This window comes from Vanessa cardui, chromosome Z (assembly GCF_905220365.1).
Source record: "Vanessa cardui chromosome Z, ilVanCard2.1, whole genome shotgun sequence".
Lineage (NCBI taxonomy): Eukaryota > Metazoa > Arthropoda > Insecta > Lepidoptera > Nymphalidae > Vanessa > Vanessa cardui.
The window spans coordinates 11,822,771-11,850,012 of NC_061154.1; the positions used below are offsets into that span (position 1 = coordinate 11,822,771).

At 35.4% G+C, this 27,242-nt stretch overlaps 1 protein-coding gene across 1 annotated transcript; it reads right to left on the minus strand.

The window, feature by feature from the left end:
• On the minus strand, positions 1–27,242 carry LOC124543281 (intraflagellar transport protein 122 homolog). The gene is made up of 23 exons (XM_047121442.1): positions 26,920–27,242; positions 26,445–26,675; positions 25,597–25,807; positions 25,160–25,307; positions 24,931–25,085; positions 24,587–24,784; positions 24,095–24,232; positions 23,208–23,336; positions 22,136–22,300; positions 20,266–20,406; positions 19,873–19,970; positions 19,608–19,761; positions 18,860–19,018; positions 17,408–17,568; positions 15,949–16,077; positions 15,003–15,148; positions 13,458–13,608; positions 11,868–12,056; positions 10,752–10,860; positions 8,061–8,223; positions 7,496–7,674; positions 5,703–5,855; positions 1–1,121 (listed from the first exon to the last, which is right to left on the minus strand). The coding sequence occupies exons 1-23, from the start codon at positions 26,979–26,981 to the stop codon at positions 945–947; spliced, it is 3,546 nt and encodes a 1,181-aa protein (XP_046977398.1). The 5' UTR covers positions 26,982–27,242; the 3' UTR covers positions 1–944.

Here is a 27,242-nt window from a genome sequence, read left to right on the forward strand (position 1 = left end):
GACGGATTCATTTACCCATAAAACGATCTCCGATCAAACGGTAACGTCTAACTATTGATGTGAAAATGTTATTTATAAACAGGCGTATCTACATTTATATTTTATTATAGGACAGACTTAATATTATTTGCAACCAGTGTAACTACCACACAAATGTCAAGGGAACTCATTACTGACAGTATTTCATTATAAAATTTAAGATGATAAACATATACTATAATATACATGAAAATTATATGTATTATAAATGTCTCGCTGTCTAGTGGTTTTAAGACCCAGATCCAGAGGTCCTGGGTTCAAAACCGGAGCTATAAAAAGTTGTCGAGTTTTCTATTGAAAGATGATCACTTAATCTGAAAGTTGGAAGTGTGTACAGATCCTTGCCTCGGAAATCACGTAATGCCCTAGGTCCTGTGCTTGGAGAAAGTGAGTGACAATAAGATATTCTACGTAGTGAGCTAGTCCCCGTTGGCTTAAGCACACAAAGTGAAGATGTCGCTAAATCTTAAAAAAAAACTAATTAACTGAAATTTTTAAAGTCAAAACACAATCAGACTTTATGATCAATAGATTAATGTTTTTTGTACTGAACCCCTTGAAAATAAAATCTGTCAACACGAAATCCTTGACGTCCGCGGGCACTTATAATAAACTGACTATATTATAAACTACACCACGGACATAAATACAGGGCAGGTGAAACTTTGCGGAAATTAATATATAATGTAATAACGATCGAAATTATTCAGAAAAATACACTAAGTCTGCAACGAGGCTGCTGTATAACTACCAGGTACTTACTTACATTTGTTGTGACAAAAAAACACAGTACTAAAATTATTCGTACTTACGCCTTGACAGAGTTGGAATCAACGATAAATCATAACTTAGGGATAGACATTACAGAATATCCTAAGTTGCAATAATCGATTATTGCTGCGTGACTATTGCCACGAGACGTCTCCATTGCTGGGGCTGCGGGGTGTCGGAGATTCGATGTCGTTCGTCAGCGAGCCTTCTCTACTGTCCTCGAAGTTCCTTATTTCTTGCGACGGTTGTCTACAGAATGGACAGTGACCCTTCGTAACTACTTGTATTTCGTAGTCCTCCATATAGAACAACTGCAAATTCAATAGGTATTGTTACGTTCGACGCGCCCGTAATTACATTGTCAATTGCATTCATAAAAGAGTTTATTCATGGTTATTGCTTTATTACATCTATTGAAAGAGATACAGTTGTCTGGGCTGAAATTTGTTTCATGGATGAGATAGGACTTTAATTGGAACTCTCGGATAATCCTATAGCGCAGAAGATACTACGACCGTTTCCTATGAAAAGAAGTGTTCCGAGCTTCGTGACAAATGTAGGTAGTGTGTGGTCATATGTGTTGCAGCCGAATGACTTTGTATGTTTCCTACACGTATATAATTGGGAACGTTCACTATTTACATATAATTCATTTTTGTTTCCAATATAGTTTATCCCTGTTCAATATCATTATTAATATAAAATAAAATATGGTCTAAATCCTTACTAATATTATATGAGCGAATATTTGTGTGATGGACTGTGACTGTACTTTGGATGTAACCAAATTACTCATTCACGCTTCTATATCAGAATAACGAATAGAAGCTACGGTCGAAAGGTACTATGATCTAAATAAATCTATAAGCTTAAATGCATAAAAAGATTATGCCTATAAATATTTCGAATTGGCTGACAGGCGGTTCTGTTGATTTTTCACGTATAAGAGTACAATATAAGTAAAATATATTATACCTATAGGTAACTTAATATTGGATAATTATATAATATATGTTTTGTTGAAATTATTTCATGAAATCAAGTCTATTTCAATTTGAATGTTTTATTTATACAACGAACATTTTTTAAAAAGACGTTTATAAGGTCACGAATTCACTTGAATGAAATGCAATTAGCCTCTGCAATTATTATATTTTACAATTACTTCATCAACGTCATAAGATGATCGAAGTGGGCAATATGTGCTCTTTAAAATTATCGCTATCGGCATCAGAGAAGTATCGACATGCTCTTTTTTATATTTAATAAAAAAATAACGTTAAAAGTCGTCGCTTTTAACGTAATAAATCATAAACAATAAAATGTAGATAGCAGATAAATCGTACGTTCGATCAAAAATTCAGTACTAGTTACATGCATTCATACAATACCAAAAGAACAAAGGCGTTTAAATATTCAAACACTGTATTTTTGCTTCGCTATTTGCCAAGTGATTCAATATGATTCAAATTGATTCAATAAAAATATTAAAAAAACGCAAAACATTACGTCAGCTTAAAACAAATAAAAGGCTTTGAAAAACTAATTTCATTTAAAAAGTATACATAAACAAAATTATTATATTTTTCTTTTGATCAATTTTAATGTCTTCATTAGGACCAATAGACACTTGCAATTATATTACTTTTTCATTTAATCTTCGTACTCACGTACGTTGGAATTCTCTGATGTTTAACTTGTTTTAAGAGTTTAATTCGACGTGCTTTGAGGGGTAAGGAAGGCGAATGTGTTGGCCAATTCAAAACTTCGAGTTTTTATACCTCTAAGGCATTTGATGAGTTTTATTTCGCCGGTTCTTATCGGGTCCGAGGTGTGTCCGAACCGGTGGTAGATTTTTGACTAATCAATAAGTACGTGTAATCACTTCCATATTGAACAAAAAACAATGACTTTGACATTACGAAAGTATCACTGGTATGTTTGGCCGAGCGGTGTCTATATTTACAACATATATGTAAGTGTGGCGTCTGAAATTCATTTTGTTCTAAAATGTTTAGTATGTAGTGTGTCGTAGTTAGAAACTCATTGTCTGCGATGTGGAGCTCCGAGCGTGATTCTATGCAAATGTCTGCCCATACGATTACCGTCTTCCACTTTAAGGTTTACTTCCAACAGCATCACACTTGGCGTCATCTTTACCTTTCGTCTTTACTCTGCCCTGACCCTTCCACTCTTGGTTTAAAACAACACACAGATTCGTTAGTCAATGATACGCTTCGAATTTGCCTTTAAAGTCTAAAACCTATTATTGTCGTTTAATATAATATAGATTCATCATGTATGAAACACTTGATTATTTTAGAGAGATTTTAGAGAGAGATTATTTTAGCGGGTAGACTGAGTTCTGCGGCATTTGCGGTCAAAAAAATTATTTTATTTACTGATGTTGATACGGCTCGACTAGTATATTTTAGTTACTTTCACAGTATAATGTCCTACGGTATTATGCGTTGGGGTAACGCAGCCGCTATCCAAACTATATTTGTGCTGCAGAAGAGGGCTATTCGCGCAATCTATAACCTAGGAGCCCAAGAATCATTAAGGTATAGATTTAAAGAAATTAAGATATTGACTGTTGCTTCTGAATACATATTTTGTAATGTTTTGTATGTACGGAAAAAAATTAATGTTTTTATGAGAAAATGTGATTCTCATAACTTTGGTACAAGGAACAAACACAATCTTGTTACTCTTGTTACTCGACTGCATAGAGTCAGTAACTCTTTTGTGGGGTAATGTATACGCTTCAACAACTGGATCCCAGAAAGCGTTCAAAATGCCTCTGTTGCCAAATTTAAAAAAATTGTTAAGGAACGCTTGTTTGCAAAAGGTTACTATACAATTAGCCAGTTTATGTTTGATAGCACACCTTGGGAATGAAACGATCGCCTCCTGGCTATTTCTAATCATTTACTACTATTGAATAAAGGAATTTTAGTTTGAGTTTGATTATTTGTAAAATTGTTTGAATAATTTTTCGTTCCTCTAAAACAATGACATTCACGAATCAATTAATATTTTAAACATAAGATCAATTTTGTAATTATTTTAAAACATTTTACATCGATATGTTATTTAATTAACAACTTTGCGATGTAGGTCACCGTGTCAAAATATGGTTCGCAGCATATTATTAAAACAACACAACAGAAACGTGGACAGGTATTATTCTGCCTTCAAAGGAAACGGTACGTGCCAATATGTTTCCAGCGAAGATTTATAAATAGAATGCTTTGATATAGGTTTTACATGATATTTTTTAATTATTTTTTCTCCTATACACGTGTAATACACGCTTCATTTTTAATTTATTATAAATCTTTTTTAAGGTCGGTATCGGTAAGCCTCGGGACGACTTAATTTTTTTTATTATAAGGTGATATCTTGCACACTGATCACGCATTCCACGATTATGAAATTATTTTTAATACAGGAATAGAAGAAACATCTTAATCGGTTATTTAATATAATACTTTCGTTAATATTTTCTCTCACTCACTCTCTTAGACGCTCGCGAGCAAACAGTATGAACGACCTCAAAGATAGCTCGTATCATGAGCGTAATTTTACCGTAAGTAAATAAATGAAACTGAAATAGTCCTAAAATTCATTTCTTTTAGATTAAGTACTTTTGAAAATGTATATGATCAGTCCAGGATCAGTCCAGGTAATCTTTTCCCCCTATAAATTAGCGCCTACTGACACTTATGATTTGAAAATAAAATGCAATATCAACTCATATACTAATTTCCTTTTAATTACTATATGAAAAATAAGTGTTTTTAAGTTATCCTCAATGCGTTTCTAAACTATTTATCGATGATGATGAAACTTTAGTAAAATGATTTAGTACGCCAGACCAGACCTATAAAAAGAATATTATTTTGAAAAGGCCATAAGGCTAATTTTCTTGAAAGTTTTATACAATTGCATTTAGACTCATTGAGCACGAATATATTTAATTATGCATGTTTTATTTTCAAGGCCAAACCTAGAAAGAAAAATATAAATTTCCTCCTTATTTTTTATATATATTTCAGAGGAAAATGTTTCAAAAGTGAAAGATTCAAAGTGGAAAAGAAAGTCGAAAGAAAACATTTTCCTCTGGGTGAACATGGGCTATTAAAACTCTAGGAACACTGCCAACTTATTTTTTTACATTCATTAGTTACAAAATTTGAATAGTGCTTTAATCACTGAACGCATATGGGCCGTTTAGCTAAGATAGATTTAAATATATTCATACAATGTGCAATGCTGCCAAAGTAATTGTATTTCGTACGTTGACATTAAATTACTGTAACGATACTTCTCGCATGATTGCTGTCACTGGAAACACGTTTTTTTTTCAATAGACAGACCGTAAAACCAATCTTCAAACTATTCGTCATAAAATTATTTTACGTAAATAATCTCTACTTCTATTTGCATCTTGATGACGATGATGCTCAGTAATGAACAACATCGTATCCTATTTAACTACGAATCCTCTTTCATTAGACTATTCTAGAACTTTTGGTCCTAATTAGTTGACCACGAGCTACAGTGTGATTTTTTATCTGAAAAACGGAAATTCTCTTTTTATTCGCTCACTGTATATTTACGTAGGTGTTGTATGTGTGCGTGTAAGATAAAATTGTGTTCGTGTTAATTAGTATTTAATTTTTCCTTTCGTTCATGTTTTAAAGCTAAGAAACATACGAGAAGGTAATTATAAAATAATCTATATTAATTAACCTTAACAAAACAAAACAGTTTGTAAACTTTTGCGTCCCAATCTGGCGTTATAATTGACAATAATTTAACGTATCATGTATGTAATTAGATATGTAAAAGAGGATGAAAGAAACACGTGTGGTTATAATACATACGTTATGACAGGAGGGACAGGTGGTGACCGGCAGTTCGGGCAGCATGTTGCGGTAGTAGAGGGGTGGTAGCGGCGCTCGTCTCACCACCACCGCGCAGGCCGGGTTGAGTCGGAGAAGCGCGAGCCGACTGCACTCTACCACACCTTCGTCTTCCTGCCAATGGGACATGTATTTTTTTCTTTTTTTTTTATGGTATAGGTTGGCGGACGAGCATATGGGCCACCTGATGGTAAGTGGTCACCATCACCCATAGACAATGACGCTGTGAGAAATATTAACTATTCCTATACTTTTAAACCCTTCCTAACTATATATGTATGAATAATAAATTGATTTAAATGGTAATTTGATACCGAAACCGTTAAAAAAATTGAATATATACATATATGTATACTAACTAATTGGTAAAGAAAATGATGCCATTTAAAAGGTGTTACGAATTACGATATCAGGCGATACTAGTTATCGTAATTATGTTTATTAATATGTATTTCAAGATTTGGAGTTCATTTTTGAAGGCTCTACTCAAATTGCGGTTCTACTCAAACTGAGTATCGACGCGCAGTAGTAAGAGCAAGTAACGTTTGTGGTTACACGATGTTTTAGTGAAACGAATAAGAGTAAAGACAGCAGCAAAATACAAATTAGTTTTTTTATCAATCATTATCATCATCAACAGCCTGTAAATTCCCACTGCTGGGCTAAAGGCCTCCTCTCCCTTTGAGGAGAAGGTTTGGAACATATTTCAACCACGCTGTTGCAATGCGGGTTGGTGGAATACACATGTGGTAGAACTTCTATGAAATTTGTCACATGCAGGTTTCCTCACGATGTTTTCCTTCACCGCTGAGCACGAGATGAATTATAAAGACAAATTAAGCACATGATTCAGTGGTGCTTGCCTGGGTTTGAACCCGCAATCATCGGTTAAGATGCACGCGTTCTAACCACTGGACCATCTCTATTTTTATCAATAATAAATTAATTTAACGTGGAAAGTGCTTCCTTTTGTGATTGAATAGATCTATCCTAGATGTATTAAAATGTATATTGGTATAATTATAACTAGTTAGTATACTCTTGTACATATACTTTACAAAAAAATACTACCACTACAGTATCGATAGAAGTCTACCCGGGCGACTTTGATAATTATCACACATAGTATTATCGTATGCTTCAAGTATTATTTAACAGTTTCATATATCTTCTTATAATTTGAAAACTACTTATTATTTAAATTATTATAGATATATAATGTCTACAATTTTCGCATACAGTTTGAAAACTCATAAAGATTTATTAAATACGTATATTTACGCGTCGAAATACATACGAGTACAGAGTCAGTAAGTACATCTCATCGTAACTAGTTTTCAAGGTAAACACTTTTGTTTGCATCGATATCTTAATATCGAACATAAATAAACTGTTAAGAAAGCAAGTGTGATTGTTAACTTGTGTTTCTTGTTCTATGATTAATATTAAATTAAGGATATTAAATAATATGCATTCAGTATTTAAACTAAATTAATAGAAATTTTGTCCATTGTGATTGCTTACCTCTACTATATAAATCTACCCTCAAAAATCTATTATACAATTTTAGATAACGTGGTCGAAAGCGCATTATCAATATCAGGAAACAGTTTCAATCGCTAATACATATCTTATCATATTCGGCTAGGCGCATGCTCGTTTTTGCCATGTACATGAGTTTAATTAATAGTCATAATAATCACTTTAATATCACAAGTTCATTGGTTATTTCGATTGTACATTAAACGACTTACCTCCTCAACTTTATCCAGGAACGGATCCGAATAGTCGATGTCGTTATCTATCCGTAGAATATCAGCACCTTCCGTATGGTTCTTCTCGACTTCTGGTATGGGCATGCGTTCGATAAGATCCATCGCCTCCGCTTCAGTGATGCCCTCTGTGGGCTCGAATTGAACCAGCGGCAGAACCTCTAAAATATTAAGGTTAAACAGGGCCGGATTTAGGGGAGGGAACCGGGGCAACTGCCCTGGGGCCTCCACATGAGAGGGGGCCACAGTTTTCAGCAAGTTAACAAATACTGAGATATAGTCAAATTATAATAATGTTACTATTTAATATTTTAAAAGTTACCGATACAAATACGAAACAATGCATAGCTTACTGATTGAAATACAAAAAAAACAAATTAATTCATAATAATATAATTATTACGGTGTTCACGCTTCTGTTTGTCTAGGGCCCTCACTGCTTTGTGGCCCCGGGGCCTAAAAACCTTTAAATCCGACTCTGAGGTTAAATATTAATCAATGTTGACAATATAATTGGTTCATTGGTTTGCCTCTTGGCTGAACTTACCATGCGTAGCTAAGGAGTAAGCTAAGTTGTGTCTACATCGCGGACACTGATTTGCCAGTGGCGGTACGTGACGACGACATCGCCAGCACAGTGGCGCGACGTCTTCCTCGCCGCTGGTGTCCGTAACGCCGCCGCTCTTTAGCATCAACAGTTCCACACCTTCCTAACAATCATAAATAACTAGTGAGAGGTCAGAGGGGTTTCTTTGTTGAATAAGAAAGCCCCCGCCCTCTCAGATTTCTTCCCCATTTTTATTCATTATAAATATTATAGTAACGCATTGTATGCCCTCTTATAGAACCCCTTACTTCCTTTCTTTTCCCTTAAAAAAAAATAACAACTGTACGTTGAAATTTAAACTGTTTTTTTTTTATAAAAAGCATATTATTGAGTATCGCCATCTTATTTGAGTAGCTCGAATTAAAAAATCGTTGATTTGCGCCACCTACCAAATAATTTGGTACCGAATAAGTAGAGAAACATTCAGATACAGAAAACGTAACACAGATGGCGTTCTAGAGCGAAAAATGATCAGGTTTATAAATATCGACATACACGTGATGAATATGCAGTAATAATGAATAAATCTACAACACCGTCTTTCAATACACACTAGCTAATTTAAGATCCTCTTGTGTGTTTGTCTATTAATAGGTTTTTCTTATTCCCCGTACAAGTTAGCTTGATCTTTTTGACAGACTGGCTAGCAATGGACACAAATATCATATTTTTTTCATAATTTTCCATTTATGTGGTCCGGATATCTACAGTAAATATTAAATGTGATATAACAAATTGTAATTGATTTTAAGCAAGAGTAATTGTGTCTATTTCATAGACATCATATCGAATACATCATAGTACTTATTCGAAGTAAAGCAATACCAAGCTTTGTCAAGGTATATATAAATTGACAGTTCTATAGCTTAGTTCTTACGGTTGTTGGTGCAGAGAAAATTTAATATTTGTGGTTAAGATTTAATATGCCATGCCTATATCTATAGGCAATATGTAGACCTAAACCCTCAGGCAAAATTTATTGTTTGTGCTGTGTTCATTATCGTTTCAACATAATACTGACACTCTACGACTCTAGTCTATTTTACAGAAAATAAGGACATTGCGTTGCACGCCGGCTATTAGCTAGACATATATGAGGTGTGTTCAAAAAGTATCGCGAATTTTGTGTTTTTTCAAAAATTAGTCAGTCAATTACTCTTCAGTTTAGGGAATAAAAAAAGGCACAGGGGGCCAGATCTGGGGAATAGGGTGGCTGCGGCATCATTAGTGTGTTTTTTTTTGGCCAAAAAGTCGCGCACAAGCAACGATGTGTGAGCAGGAGCGTTATCGCAAAAGCCAATTTTTGTTCTTCCCCAAATGCGGGCATTTCTGGCGGATCTGCTTAGCGCAAATTGCGCATAACTTGCGGGTAATATTTCTTATTGACCGTTCTACCCTGTGGCAAGAACTCATGATGCACCACGCCCCTGCAATCGAAGAAAACTGTCAGCAAAACTTTCACATTAGACCGAACTTGGCGCGCTTTTTTCGGTCTTGGTTCGTGCGGCAGCTTTATTGAGATGATTGAGCTTTGGTTCCCACGTCATAACCATAATTCGTCACCAGTTATGACCCTCTGGCGCAAATTTAGTCGTCGCGGACAGAGTCCAACATCTCATTGGCAATGTTCATGCGATGCTGTTTTTGGTCGGAATTGAGCATTTTTAGTACGAATTTCGCGGCGACCCGTCTCATGACACTATCATTGATAAAAATCGAATAGCACGAGTCAATCGATATGTTTAGGTCCTCAGCAACTTCTCTAACGGTGATTCGACGATTGGCCAATATCATTTTCTCCACCTCATTAATTTTTTCGTCTGTTGTTGAAGTGAAGCGTCCGGCATGCTCTTCGTTCACATCCTCTCGGCCTTCTGAGAACATTTTGTACTACCGATAAACGTTGCTTCGGGCCAAGGTAACTTCTCCGTATGCCACAGTCAACATTCGGAATGCATCCACGCACTTATTTTCGTTTTTCACACAAAATTTCATACAGGTTCTTTGATCCATTTTTTTTAATAAGTAAAAATCGAAGACGAACCAAAACACGTGCAAGAAAAGCAGCTGTCAACAATTAAGTGATCATTCAAAATGGCCGAACTTGTCGGCACAAAAAGATCGAAATTCGAATGTACCTAACCCGCGAAAATTAAAATTCGCGATACTTTTTGTACACACTTCGTATGTATAGTACGACAAATGCCAGCCCACTGCCACTTTAGCTAACTAATCCGGTGGGCGATATCGATGACTTTGTGGCCACATTTGTCGCAGAACCGATATTGGTTGGGGAAAACGTGTTCTAGAGTAGGACGTCCTCGGCCACGGTGGAGTGACGATTTACGCAAGGCGGCTGGCAAGAGCTGGTTGCGAGTAGCCAGAGAACGATCACAGTGGCGTGCAAGTAGAGAAGGCTAAGTCCAGCAGTGGACGAAAATGGGTTGTTGATGATGATGGTGATGATGACACGTCGATTTACATGCACTTGCTCTCTCGTGTTAAAATGACGCGTGAAGCTATTGCGAAGTAGAGCGTGGAATGGCGTGATAGGGAGTTGTTAAAAATCGGTAGTAAATGCTATATCTAAGTTGTGTCGTACAATAATAAATTAATATGAAAATAGTTTACCTGGAATTTGGGTGGCACTTGCAGACCTAAAATTTTATCTAACATTTGCCGAGCCAACGTATTGGCATTGAGGACTTTAGCTTGTTTAGCCAAACACAGGTATAAGCAACTGATATTAGTGGAGGAGAATTATTGGCAAGCATTCGTAAGTAAAAATGTTTAAGTTCCCTTCATCTGAGAAGTGTGGTGCATTGTCTCCCTCTTGCTTTTAACGTAACTAAAACTTTAAGCATTGCCTGTTTCCGTTACAAAACTCCTGTATCTTATGTTTAGCTAAGATGAGGTAATGGTAAACAAAATTTATACCATTTATTTCATGTATAATTTATGATACCATAAAAAAAATATACCAGCTTTTGTATGATTTTTAAAAAAGTTATGGCCAAGTGAGAAGCGGCAACCCAAACTTTTACCTTTTACAAAACATATAAACTACGAAAAAAGTACGAAAATAATGTACTTATAGGTAGAACATAAGAAAAATATACATTAACCGGTAAAACTCTTTTAAATAATTATCTATAATATATATCTAAATTGTGAAAAATTCTACATATATCAATAAATTTTCATGTATAACTGGAAATAACTTATAAGTAAGTTGTAGTTTTGTCTTAAATTTTCGCGATTATTACACATTGAAATAAAACTAGTTATAACGGATTTGAATCGCGTATATTAATTATTTTTGACATCTCGACATTTGGAGCACTTTACAGCGATCGTGGTCACGGGTACACGTGACCACGAGCGATGCAAATACGTTATAACTAGTTTTATTTCAATAAGTTGTAGTTTTTTTTTTATGGTATAGGTTGGCGGACGAGCATATGGGCCACCTGATGGTAAGTGGTCACCATCGCCCATAGACATTGACGCTGTAAGAAATATTAAGTATTCCTTAAATCGTCAATGCGCCACCAACCTTGGAAACTAAGATGTTATGTCCCTTGTGCCTGTAGTTACACTGGCTCACTCACCCTTCAGACCGGAACACAACAATACCGAGTATTGTTATTTGGCGGTAGAATAACTGATGAGTGGGTGGTACCTACCCAGACGGGCTTGCACAAAGCCCTACCACCAAGTGAGTTGTAAGTATAAGATAAAGGATACAACATAGATACGCCAGCGGGCGGGTCGCCGTCGAGTAGTGCGAGCACGTAGCGCGCCGCGTTGAGTAACGTCTCCGGCTGCGACAGGGAAAACGGCTCGTGCACGCAGCGATGCACGGCGTCGTAGGCGTGGTACACACGAGCCAGGCGGTCGTACTGCCTGTACTGGTGCAGCAGCTTATCGCGATCCCTGATTACATATTGTACAAACGTTTAAACATTAAAAATTATAACAACAACAAAATAACAGAGAGAACGGCTCGTGCACGCAGCGATGCACGGCGTCGTAGGCGTGGTACACACGAGCCAGGCGATCGTACTGCTTGTACTGGTGCAGTAGTTTATCGCGATCCCTGATTACATATTGTACAAGAAGAGAATATTCTTAAAATATGGTCTGTTTTTATCTATCACACGATTTTAATTAAACTTCTTATAATACACTAGCTGTTTATAATACACCCGCGGCTTTGCTTCGCGTAGAATATGAAAACACTTCGTAGTGGGTTTCATGATATGATATTTTATAATTTAGATCAACAGCCTAAATATAAGTTCTACTCTTTTGGTTCTAAAAATGACAATACTTTCATATAACCTTTCATCACTTTTTTCAACCTTCCTCAACAATATTTTTTTTCCAATTAAAAATTATATATCCTTTATCAGCCTCTAGACTACTTGTGTACTAAATTTAATTTAAATCGATCCAGTAGTTTGGCCACGAAAGCGACATATACAGAGTTACTTTCGCATTTATAACATTAGTATGGATTATCTTTACATTTCAAATATAATATGCTTTTTGAATTCTAGCATTTAGTATTTACACTGATACGTGTAATATGTTCACACAAAATAATGGGAGATATTCGCTGTGTGCGCGATGACAGCGCCAACTAGCGGTTGCAAATACGGTGGCCTCCGAAATGTCAAATGCCCGGCTGTCATTACGACGAGTTATTTACAAACGAACAATTTTAATTAAATATTGTAATTTACTTTTATTCCAATAAATATTCTAAATCTATATAAGGTAAGTCTTTTTTCTTTTTCGTCTAAAATGGCACAATCAATAGATTTCGCTTAGTACATTACGGATTTTTCATGACTGTCGTCATGAGAAGTAAGTAAAGAAATATGTAAATTAAATCGAATAACGCATTTCATGTAAATAGCAGACGATTATTTATGAGTGCTTGTGCTATCCATCCTTTTATGTATTTTCAGTTAAACGTGGCCAAATTATTCATATAAACTGGATTCCGTCCAATCACACACGACATAATTTTCCAACCACAAACAACATTGAAAGGAAAACAATTGGTTTTAGCTCAACATGTGCAAGATGTGAAAGAAATTAAATATGAAGATGCTATGATCTACACCATTGAAGCACATGTTTATTTACTAAAAACGTAAATCTCGCTAGTAAAAAGGGACAGCGTCCGCCACAGAAAGTTCCTTATTTGGCCATGACGCGCGCTGCAATCGTTTCGTGGTTCCCCCACCTTATACTTCGCACCCAGCGAATAATGTAGTGTTCTATCGTATCGAATCTGATTAATATGATTTCGCAGTTATGAATTACCTGTCCGCTGTCGCAGCCGATTCGAGGCACTGAGATGCGAGTAAGTGGTGCAAGTAGCCGGCGTCGCTGAAGCGTTCCTCAGTCACCGCGTTCCCCACGAGTACATTGAAGACGCGCATGGCAGTTGCAGTTTCGCCGGCCATGTGATACGCTGGAAGGGAAAATATCATCTAACAAAAACGTTATCGACAAGTAATTGCCAAATAAGATATATTTTATTAATACCTTCACCATGATATTGATATTACTACGTGTAGTCAACCAACTTATAATAATTATTGAAGATTACTCAACGTTCCAGTTCGCAGACAGTTCCATCACTACTCGCCGAAACCTAAATAACATCGAAGCCCTTCTTTCCTACACAAGTTACGCACAAGTACCGCTTTACACAGTTTTAGTAACTCCTGTAGACAAAGCTCCAGCATTCAGAATCAATCTTCAATGCTCATGAAGTGTCGTAAAGCGATATGTATGGTTGAGCGTTACATATTGCTAGCTAAAGCTGCCAATAGGGAATATGCAAATATTATATTTATGAAAAATTTGCTATTAAAATGTTGAAAAAATATAAAAGAATGGCAACTGCAAGGTTTATATTTGATACATATTTGTTTTTTTACCAATAATTACGAATTAAAGTAAAGTGAAACGGAACGTATTTCAAAACACTAATATAGCGTTTTAGTGACGTCACTCCTGTTATGACTATTTTCAATATATGTTCAAATAAGTATTTGAACATTGAAACGAAAATTAATTGCGTTTTTCGAATTAAAATAGATGTTGGGTTTGTCAAAGCAGACTCCAGATTCTTCTTTTCAACTTGAAACCACTCTTATCTCAGTTTTGTGTCAGAAGGTCCAATCAAAAACCATTTATTTGAAAATTTTATTGAAGTAGATGAACAAATTGGCACAAAACATACGTCAACAAAGCTTAATTACGGAGTATCGATAGTCTGTTTTAAATTTTTAGAAAAAAGTATCTTCAAGGTTGAGAAAAAGTGGATAAGTATGAAAACCAGCGAGGTCATGTATACAGAGGGGCAGTGACAAATAGCAGTGACGTTACGGAATATAGATCCGTTTCGCGAAAAAAATTGAAATTGATATTTTAAAACCGCATTTTTTGCCAAAAATTAGTGTTTCAGATTTTTAAAATACTTGTAGTGTATCCTATATGGAGTTCTTTAAAATAAACACAAAAATAAAAATATCGCATCTTCCCTACTGAGCAATCTCATAGTAAATGGTCGCCATTGCTTATAATAATGACGCTCTAAGCAATATTAACCATTTCTTACATCGCCAATGCACGACCAGCCATGGAAACTAAGATGTTATCTCCTTTGTGCCTTAGTAGTAGTTACACTAGCTCACTTACCCATCATCCGAAATACAATAATACTGAATACTACTGATTGGCAGTAGAATATCTGATGAGTGTGTGGTAACTAACCAGGCGGGCTCATCTAAAGCCCTACCAGTTACCACCAATGTGGAAATTTATTTGAAAATATATATATTTAGGAACTTAAAGTACCTTTCTGTGCTTCAACGAACTTTTTCTCTTGAGCCATGCGATGGGCGTACGGTAAATATACGTCCTGTTTGCAGTCGGCGTGTTCACGAGCGAGGTTGAATGCTCGAGACCACTCGCCCGCTATAACGGCCAGTTGGGCGACTTTCCTGAAGGAGAATGTAATAATCAATAATATCGCACTATTTATTTAAAAATAAATCTTTATCACGCGCTATACGAGTAAAATTGAATGAACGAAACAACGAGTAAAGCTGAGAGCAATTTTTCAGCAGAGTAACTATGTTTTATGAATCTTTTTTTTTTTAAATAAATATGAGACAACATCACATACATTACTCTGATCCTAATAAAGTAGCTGAAGCACTTGTGTTATGGAAATCAGAAGTAACGACGGTACCACAAACACCCAGACCCAAGACAACATAGAAAACTAATGGTAATCTACATCGACTCGGCCGGGAATCGAACCCGGGACCTCAGAGTGGCGTACCCATGAAAACCGGTGTACACACCACTCGACCATGGAGGTCGTCAAATGAATTATTATTAGAAGAGTTATTGTATTGAAAAATTACTTTATTAATAGTTTTTTGTTTTTATGGAATAGGTTGGCGGACTAGCATATGCGCCACCTGATGGTAAGTGGTCACCATCACCCATAGACAATGACGCTGTAAGAAATATTAACTATTCCTTACATCGTCAAATTGCCACCAACCTTGGGAACTAAGATGTTATGTCCCTTGTGCCTGTAGTTACACTGGCTCACTCACCCTTCAAACCGGAACACAACAATACTGAGTACTGTTATTTGGCGGTAGAATAACTGGTGAGTGGGTGGTACCTACCCAGACGGGCTTGCACAAAGCCCTACCACCAAGTAGATTAGTAATAGTAGTATGTAGTAGGCTTTCATATATGATTAAAATTAAGTATTCAAACTTACTTGAAATCTCCGAGTCTCTGGTAGACATCACCAGCGGTGCCATACTCCCCAACAGCGACTAAGGCTTCCGCTACATGACGCAGAGACTCGCTTGAACCCTTGTCCATCTTCCTCGCAAGCTCTATTAACCTATTCATCGAAAACAAGTATAGTACGACACAAATTAGATGAAGCATCGGAAAATACAATGGAATGAAAATAAAACCGATTACTGCCGATTTACACAACCAATAGAAATAGCTCCCTATCGCGCCATTCGACGCTATTCGTCGCTATAGATTCACGAGTCAGAGAAAGCAAGTGCGTGTAAATCGACGAGTCAAATTGACGAATATATTAGGTCATATGATATTACAAGTTATTAAGTTTGTGTAAAGATCATTTTCGTGTGAGGAATAAATATTGATAATTTGGTATAGCATACTCAATTCGGATGTGATCGGTTTTACGAATTTTGCCGATGCGACATCTAAGTTGTGTCGTACTATAGACGAATATTAATCCTGTTTTATTTTAACTGGAAACAAAATTGTTGATATTTAGAGCGATATATTTACTAAAAATATTATTAAGTATTATTATTTACTAGCGACCTCAGCCGGCTTCGAAGGGGACTCATATTAAATATACTACAGATGTTTTCTTGTTTCTTTCCTATATTGTCCATGCATCATATACAAAAACTTTCGTCTCGAATCACTCGTATCTATTAAAAAACCGCATTAAAGTTCGTTGCGTAATTTTAAACATCTAAGCATACATAGGTACAGACAGCTGTAAGCGACTTTGTTTTATACTATGAAATGATTAAAAGCCAAATTATAATTAACACAAGCTAATGCTTTTAATTTAATATCGATTCATGTCTTGTCAATGATGTTCTAGTAAACAGATATGTTATTAACGCGCAAAAAGTGAAGACTAGAAAACGTCCCAATTGGGACGTTTGCCTTAAGTCGTTTTACGTAGTAATACGTTATAATACATCATAATTATGAAGTAATACGTTTTGCGTAATTAAAACATCTAGTTATCCCTTTTACTTGTAACGAAATGTAAAATACACAGTCCCCAGCGCGGCACAGTTTCTTCTATTGTTTAGTATGGATATAACATATCCGTTTTTTGCCCCAGAGGATCGGAATTGCGATTCAACGGGGAAATGCTGCTAGCATTCTTGCCACCATTCCACGCGGTCAAGATTTATACAGTAACTAGTTTTAGTTCATATTTGTATATATATATTTAAGCATTTAATGTTGTTAATTCTTCTGTTTATTAGAATATAATTGTGTCTTGCATATAATTTAAAACAAAAGGTGTAATATAATATATACACAGTCGGCGCGGCACACTTTTTTCTGCTATTTAGTATGGATATAACATATCTGTTTATTAGAATATAATTGTGTCTTGCATATGACTTAAAACACAAGATGTAGTATAATATAGCTCGCACATGTCCCGGCGGCCGCTCTCGGCAAGCAGCCTGGCTGCCTTGTGCACGTCGCCCGCGGCGAGGTACATCTCGGCGGCGGCGCGCGGCTCGTTCACGCGACGCGCCCACTCCGCACGCTGACGCGCCAGATTCGTCAACCCATCACCCTCGCTCACGTACTCCTGTTATAACATTCGCTCTGTTCTGTTACTGGTTATTACTGGTTATATGTTCATTATAGTATACAACTTATAACATTCGCTCTGTTCTTATGGGTTATATGTTCATTATGCTATACAACAACAGCGACCAAAATGTCCACGGCCCCACTATTCTACTATTCTTGATTACGGCGGTGGCCACAGTAACAGTAGAGCATGCTCTGCCAAGAAACTCCGTGTTACGAACGGCCCCACAAACAAACTAACCCTACAACAACAACAGCTTGTAAATTACCACTGCTGAGCTAAAGGCCTCCTCTCCCTTTGAGAAGGTTTAGAACATATTCCACCACACTGTTCCAATGCGGGTTGGTGGAATGCACGTGTGGCAGAATTTCTATGAAATATGTCACATGCAGGTTTTACTCACCGCTGAGCACGAGATGAATTATAAACACAAATTAAGCACATGAAACAGCGGTGCCTGCCTGGGTTTGAACCCGCAATCATCGAATAAGATGCACGCGTTCTAACCATCTCCACTCTCATTATGCATCGCTTGATATTTATTTATTTGCAATTATTATGTATTTTTAGCGAAAACGACTGCATTTATTTATTATAAATCACATATCATTATTTAAATGGCTTTTAAAGAAACAAAAATTATATTTGCATAATAAGTAGATTTTTTTTATTAAACTGAATATAAAATTACAAATACGTATACGTAAAAAAATATTTGAAAAAATACCCGTGCGATTTCTTTGAGACATCTAATAAAGTGAAAACTTAAAATGTCCGAAATACAGCTAACGCTGTGGCTTGGATTGAGAAAGGGTCTATTACCAAAGAAAAGTAAGCCAGACAGACTGGCGTCGTCACGCGTTACGTAACGAAGACATTACCTCCCATAATACACTATCACATGTGCCGGAGACACTATTAGTATTGTAACGATCTTACTAATAAACGGACGTGTCAACCGAATAGTGTTTTATTGCAATACTCATCAATCTGACATATACAGATATACACGTGTACCCATATGTACAGCACAGTGGTGACCCCGAACTAGAACACTTGGCAGTGTCGATACGCTTGTAATTCGACATTCGTTATAAGACGACTGCGGCTCAGCAAGTTTTGAACTCGGGTGAAAGAGAAGTAGCTGTTATTTCGGTATCATCAAGAATTCCAGAGTTTTGGTGTGACCAGCCACGGTTATGGTACGTCCAATGTGAAGCCGAATCAAAAGTAATTTAATTTATCAAGAAAATTAATGTGTAGATACAAAAGCAAATGTTTTTACCTGAGCTTTATTAAACATGCGCAAGTCGAGATAGAGGGCCAATGCGCGGTCGTCCCTCGCCGCGCTGTGGAACATGCGCGCAGCCTCCGTGTACCGCCCGAGGTGCGCGACCACCTCGCCCGCTATGACGGCAGGCTTCTCGCCATTTTCGATACGCTCCTATAAGTAGATATATAAAAAATAAACATGATTTAATGATAAATAATGAATTCTTAAATTTACTGAAAATAAAACCGTGTGCTCAAATTATTCTGTCATGTTTACTAAAAAATTATTATATAATATATTTAAATTACAATCTGCTCTTATCAACTGACTCTCAGAACTCAAAACAGATGTTCTATAAATAAACTTATGTAGCTTATAATAAAATAATTTAATATATGAGGGAGGTATAGTAAGACACAAATTAGATGTAGCATCGGAAAATGCAATGGAATGAAAATAAAACCGATTACTGCCGATTTACACAACCAATAGAAATAGCTCCCTATCGCGCCATTTGACGCTATTCGTCGCTATAGATTCACGCGTCAGAGAAAGCAAGTGCATGTAAAACATGTCATATGATATTAAAAGTTATTACGTTTGTGCAAACGTCATATTCGCATGAGAAATAAATATTAATAATTTGAGATAGCGTACTCAATTCGGATGTGATCGGTTTTACGAATTTTGCCGATGCTACATCTAAGTTGTGTCGTACTATATCTCGTTGCAATGATAATAATTATAATATGCTCGTTACCTGCAGTTGATCAATGAGCGTGAGGTATGTGATGTTCTCGCTGCGCTGGAACGCTTTGCGCGCCACTTCGAAAGACAACTCCTCCAAGGCTGCAGTGCCGAGTCGCTCCCAGTCTAAGGCCGTCACACCCAAGCAAGCTACTGCATACGCATCACTGATTGATATAGAAAATTAATCAATTAATATTTTTATCCAAAAATAATACTAAATTTGATAGTAGATAATCTTTTTGGTTAAAGATATCAAAATTGATATCGTCACTTACTTGAATAATTTTTGTTGTATATATTGGTGCACGGCATGTGAAAGTGGCACATTTACAGTTTGCATAGAGTTAGCTTGTAAGCAGAACACTCGGCCTCCCTAGAATTAAACTATCAAAATTAGCAAATATAAAAAAGCTCCAGAAATGAAATTTGGCACAGATTTATATCGAAAACAAAAAATGTATTAACTTAAAATGGGGATGAAAGTATTTATTACAGTACATTGAATTGAGATTTAAAATAAAATTTAAAAATCCCTTGTAATTAAACATTTGGCTTGATCACGTATAAACGTTACGTTCAAGACTAACAATAAGTCATACCAAAAATATGAATCGTCAAATATGTTTAATTATAAATAATATTCATAGGATATGATAACGGTAGTGTACCTGGAATCCTACAACAGAGCCGGTTAAAGGTTGTGTGGCGGCGGCGAAGTGAGCTGCTTTTATAGACAACAGTCCGCCGCCCGAGAGACACAGGAGTTCGTCACACCACGAATTCCAAGAAACCGCTGTTACATTTTCTTCCTGTTAAGAAAACTAAATTTGTATTTAAGCTTCATGACGAAATATATACTCTCATTTTAAATCACTTGCCGATTGGAGGCGCCTAAATTTTTTAATAATTATTATTACAACAACAACAACAGCTTGTAAATTCCCACTGCTGGGCTAAAGTCCTACTCTCCCTTTGAGGAGAAGATGTGGAACATATTCCACCACGCTGTTCCAATGCGGGTTGGTGGAATACACATGTGGCAGAACTTCTATGAAATTTGTCACATGCAGGTTTCCTCACGATGTTTTCCTTCACCGCCGAGCACGAGATGAATTATACAGACAAATTAAGCACATGAATCAGCGGTGCTTACCTGGGTTTGAACCCGCAATCATCGGTCAAGATGCGCGCGTTCTTACCACTGGGCCATCTCGACTCCCACTCGACTCGAAAGACATCATCGAATCCGTTTTAACATTATATATGTTATATTTTAACTCTTTCGTGGACTAGTTATAACAAACACTGTATTCAAATGACGACAAATGATTACCTTCTCCTCAAAGGGAGAGGAGGCCTATAGCCCAGCAGTGGGAATTTACAGGCTGTTGTTGTTGTTCTTGATGTCATTCTCAGGTAAGTTTTAGCAATTTATATAATACCACTATGAGTAAATACAATGACAAACACGCAGATCTATCATCCTTCCATCGGATGTCGATAAAGACTTTAGTTTGTTAAGCAATTACCTAAAGGGTAATTGAAAACTGTCTTCTCATATGATATGACTACTTATTCAAGAATAAGAGAGCAACCATTATCTTTTACCCAACACACAACCCGCCAAATCATGGATTTGCATTTGACGTGGAAGTTCAATAGATAAATAATATTATCTTTCGCTACTATTAAGGGTAATTATATACTTTCAACACTAAATCTGCTCTGGTTCACTCGGTGGTAGGGCTTTGTGCAAGTCCGTCTGGGTAGGTACCACCCACTCATCAGTTATTCTACCGCCAAACAACAGTACGCAGTATTGTTGTGTTCTGGTTTGAAGGGTGAGTGAGCCAGTGTAACTACAGGTACAAGGGACATAACATCTTAGTTCCGCAGGTTGGTGGCGCATTGACGATGTAAGGAATAGTTAATATTTCTTACAGCGTCATTGTCTATGAGTGATGGTGACCACTTACCATCAGGTGGCCCATATGCTCGTCCGCCAATCTACAACATAAAAAAAAGAAACTGCTCTGATATATCTATAATGCCGTTACAGTTAAAAATGTCAGTACATTTGATCGATTTTCACTTTTGATGGCATACTAATAAGGAAAAATTCTCAATCGACATATATACGCGGTATTTGATATCTTAAGATTTTTTCTTGCTCACAGCTCGTAATTGAGTTCAAGTAGATAACGACATTATAGACATACCACGGCCAGAGTCGGATTTAAAGGTCTGGAGGCCCCCTGGCCACAAAAGAGTGGGGGCCCTAGACAAACAGAAGCATGAACAACCTAATTATATTATCATGAATTAATTACTTTTTTTATTTCAATCAGTAAGCTATGATTTATTTACTTGTAACGGTAACTTTTAAAATATTAAATTTGACTATATCTCGGTATTTGTTAACTTGCTGAAAACTGTGGCCCCCACTAATGTGGAGGCCCCAGGGCAGTTGCCCCGGTTGCCCTCCCTAAATACGGCCCTGACCACGGCAGAAATAGAGACGGAAATGTAGAATAGTACCGTGTAAAGGAGTTCGCCATTCGCCAAGCTGTACACGCGGCAGACTGAGGCCTCGTCGACGACAGCCAGGCGACTGCGCGACGCATTCACATCGAGGCAGCGGACGTTACCGGGACTTTGCAGGATTACCTTCGCAACCCCGCTGGCTGGTTCCACTTGCCATATCTCGAAAGGGACAGAAACACTTAAGTTACATATTATAGTATGACACAAATTAGATGTAGCATCGGAAAATGCAATGGAATGAAAATAAAACCGATTACTGCCGATTTACACAACCAATAGAAATAGCTCCCTATCGCGCCATTCGACGCTATTCGTCGCTATAGATTTACGCGTCAGAGAAAGCAAGTTGCATGTAAATCGACGCGTCAAATTGATGAATATATTAGGTCATATGATATTACAAGTTATTACGTTTGTGCAAAGAACATATTCGTGTGAGAAAATAAAAATTTGATAATTTGGGATAGCGTACTCAATTCGGATGTGATCGGTTTTACGAATTTTGCCGATGCGACATCTAAGTTGTGTCGTACTATAGTAAATTAATTGAGATATTCAATTTTGTAAAATATATCAATTCATTTGTTTTCTTTTACTATTACAACAATATGTGTCTAAAAATGCAGTAGGGGCCTCCCCCTACTATATATATTTTCACTGCAGTAAAATTTTTTTATGAAACCCTGATAGTTCTAAAAATTATATTGTTTTATTTTTTATTTACAGTATGCATTCAGCTATGTAATGATAAACAGACACACCATAAAAGGTATTCGCCATAAACTTTCGAATTAAGTTTTGTCCTTGGTGGCTGTAGTTATAAGTAATGTTGTTAGCACCAAGTAAATATTAAATTGGATAAAATAGACGAAAGCGAAGTTCAACATCGATTTGGTAGTCCTAACCTAGCCAATTATTAATTATCTAATTATTAATTATTTCAGTAACTTATACAAAAAATTTACAGCACTGTTATTATTCAGATAGATTACTTTTTTTACATATTGCTCCAAATCAATATTGATGCTATTAATAAAAATTGTTATGTAATTTTCAGCTTACTTACTTGTCCGTTAAACAATCCTAATAGTAAAACCTCTTCCAGTTGTAAAGTCGTTACTTTGACATAACGGATAGGAGCGGGAACAGTCCATGACTTAGGTAGCTTTGAACCGATCATAGAAAGCTTTGTGTCCTGGAAACCGGTAGAAAAAAATGCATCAGATATTTTGTATTATAAAATGAACTATTAATTTAACGGTTTCAAATATTATTATAAAACCATTTACAATAATTAAAGTTGTGGTGTTTAAATATGTAGGGAACAAAAGTTATAGCAAGTATAAAAAAGCTATATAAAAATGATATGATATCATATAAATAAAATAAATGATTAATTTATTGAAATTAGCGTAAAAAATAGTGACGTATTCGTATATTCAAAAGTTTACATAAACTCTGATTATAAAAAAATGGCCCCTAAATAAAAGAGACATTGAGGTTTTCGATGATAGGAGTTCAAATTTATTTATTTATTCTTTATTGCACCCAATCTTACAACTAAAAATTACATTTTTGTTACATAAAAGTTGCATGAGGTGCAACAGGCGGCCTTATCGCTAAGTAGCGATCTCTTCCAGGCAACCTTTGGGTAAAGGATCATAATATTGATATAAATGGGAAGGATACAATAACTTTTTACTTATATATAGTATAAATACTTAATAAAATACAATTTACTCTTTGATGTGAAAGCAAAGACCGTAAGACGCAATATATTAATAACATTAAAAAATATATATATTTACATAATTATATGTATATAGATTTACAACATACAGTATAAGAATTTGATTTATCAATTAACTAAAGGAAATCAGCTGAACATACAGAACAATGGAATAGGAATATCAATTTAATTATAGCAATAAGAGAGAACTAAGCTATTATTACCTGGCATATAAGTAAAGCTTCACTGGTAGCGACCAACAGTGAGCACTCATTCCTTTGTATGAGTTTTTCCTTAACTCTGTAAAGCATACCTTCCAAGTCACCTTGTTCATACACCACTACTCGCTCCGGTAATTGCACCTATCAATAAAACAATTAAACTATGTACTGTACAATTTTTATCATTTACTTGTAGTGCTACTTTTATGAATACCAAATATTAGTTAAGAATTTAACATTTAGATAAAAGATAATTTTATTAAATCCACTTTAAAATCTTTATACTTATTTACAGACAACTAAATATATGTACATATTCCATTGATAACTATTAACCCAAGAACACTATTATTAATAAGAGAATAGTATCTTCTATAATGTTTCGGGGGAGAAAGTTTTTTGATCTACTTCACAAACGGTATAATAGAATACTGTTATACTGTGAGAAAAATTCTCTGCTATTTATTCATTATATACAATGTAATTTAATCTTACTGCTAAACGGTGTTTATAGATGGCTATTTTCTGCACTCTATCATGACACTTAATCCGAACTTTATTTCCAGAGGTTAAGTGTTGTATGATAATATCTGTCATGTTCTCTCTGTAGGCATACCGTTCACGGTACAATCCATGTACTGTACTATATGCTACTTGATAACACCACAGGGTTCCATCTTGACAAGCTACTGCCTATAAAATAAATATACATTTGTTATTATTTCCAGTAATTATTCAACATTAATTAATAACATATATTAATGTTGAATTTCAAATATATGTTTATTAGAATCAATAAATATAATTTTTTAATAGTAATGTATAGAAAGTTGTATTACCATAGAATTCTGAGAATGTGAGGGCGCAACAGACCACACCCATTCAACAGGTGTGGAGACTATTAAAACCCCTTCAGAAGTTAGCACTGACCAACCTCCAATGCCACCTACCAAAACTAAAGCACCTAGTGTTGTTATTGACAACGCTGATAACTCTGAAAGCATTATGGAATTTTATTGTTCTTTACCATTAAAAGTGACACAATGTTTTTATGAAAAATAAATTTACCAATATTTCTTTCTTTTAAAACTTGTTGACCTTGAATATCATAGAAAGATAGAGTGTCATTCCAGTCGGTGATTAAAAGAGTTTGTTTTAAGAAAGTGACGGCCCACACTGCAGCATCTCGTATTATTTTCTGTATTTCTTCACCTAACTGTAATAAATATAGTATTTGAGTGGACTAGGAATGGAGTCAGCTAATGATAGGTGAGCAACACCTTCCATAGATACTTGCACTGAAAGACACATAAACCATTCCTCATATTCGCAACTTGATCTTCTAACCCTCCTAATTAGAACACAATACTAAATTTTGCTGTTTAATAGTAGAATATATGATGAGTGTATAGTTCATAGCCACATGAGTTTGCACATAGAAACCACCATCACATATTGTAAATAAATAATTATAAATATATTGAATATAATAATACAATGTCTACCTTGTTGCGTATGGATACTCCTCCATTAGCCAATCCTATAGCTAAATGTTGTCCAGTCGGAGACCATGCACAGCTTGTAATACGACCGTTGACTCTATACTTTTGGACTGCTTTTACGTCAGCTGACCAGAATGCAAAATCTGATAATGCACATGATGCCAAGTGATATGTTACTGGATTATAAGCTAAGCATTGAATTGCTTCATTGTGCCTGTAAAAATGTTGTATCATGAAACATAATCATTTAGTTTGAAATTTAATTCTGGTGTTGTAAAAGTGAGTATATTCTTTTCATGATTAAATTCACGTATTTGGGGAGCTAGTTTGTCAGAATAATGAATATTCTATGTTCAAATTACAGTATTTGCCACTTACAATATTAAGGATTCTATTTTATCATCTATTTCAACTTTTATCAAGTACTAAAGCTTTCATCAATTGTATTATATATATTTTTTATTTTTTGAAATTTTCACAAGGCTCACGGAGACACAACAAAATTTAATGCAGAGATAGAACCCTTTGTCTCTTTTACTTCATATATTTATAGAAGTTTTATCAGTGCTTTTATAAAAATAATCATCAGCATTGGATATAAATACAAAATTATTGTAATAACACACTGCAATGCCATTGTAAATAATCCAAATATGTCAAAATAAATCTCAAGGAGAGTGTTAAGCTCTAAAAGTTCTATTTTATTATGAATACAGTTTCTATATCTGTCACATTGTCACCAAATAATATATTATAACTATGAAAATGCCAAAAGTATACCAGTAAAATATTTAATTGGTGTACCATTTTGATTTAATGATGTGAGTAATAAATACTTAATAAATACTTACGAATATTTAAGAACACCCTCCATTTTAGATGTCCATATTATAACATTTTTATCAGCGCTCCCACTAGCAAATTTCTTACCGTCATTACAGTATGACACTGCATGAACGGCACCTTTATGAGCTTGTAAAAGTTGAACAAGGGCTCCATCTCTGGGGTCGTACACCATTACCTTCTCTCCTGCTCCAACAATTAATTGGGTCCCATCTGGACTAAAGCATATTGCATGAACACTAAAATAGATTGAAAATTTTATTATTTTTTTAACTGATGTGATTGTGATTATATTGAAAGTTATTTTATGTAGCAGTACAATTAATTTGCGCCCAAGCTATTTAGATTAGGTATCTTGAAAAAGGGTAAGCCTTTAAATAACACATTATTGTCTCTTAACTAAGCGTTAAGAAATATAATTTAATAATATATTGGACCAACTTTAAAGCTAACGATAAATTATTTAAAAAAAACACTAAGTACCTCGAAAATTCAATTTTATCGGCTTCGTGAATTTTATTTACCCATTTCGGGATAGTCCTCATTTTGTAGTTTTTGCAGTAAATTTAAACCAAATTTGGCAATTTGATATCAAATAAATTATATAGTCATCTAACAATGAGTATTTCATTTACACAAACAAGCTATAAGCTTTAGTACGCTTAAAATATAAAATAATTTATTCAGTTGACAACGGTTACATGGAGTGTAAACAAACTCGTTTGTAGTATGCTTTGGATAAAAACATACATTCACAAGTTGTTGTGTTAAATATTTAACATTTATAAATAACAGTATAACTTTTT

What these genes read in the sequence shown, in the direction of transcription:
- LOC124543281 (XM_047121442.1), bottom strand. Translation starts at nt 26,981, where the DNA reads ATGAGGACTATCCCGAAATGGGTAAATAAAATTCACGAAGCCGATAAA. An exon ending in AAGCTTTACTTATATGCCAG is followed by an intron (nt 23,337 to 24,094) that starts GTAATAATAGCT and finishes ACCGGTTTCCAG; the next exon opens with GACACAAAGCTTTCTATGAT. An exon ending in ATGGCGAACTCCTTTACACG is followed by an intron (nt 20,407 to 22,135) that starts GTACTATTCTAC and finishes TTTTCTTAACAG; the next exon opens with GAAGAAAATGTAACAGCGGT.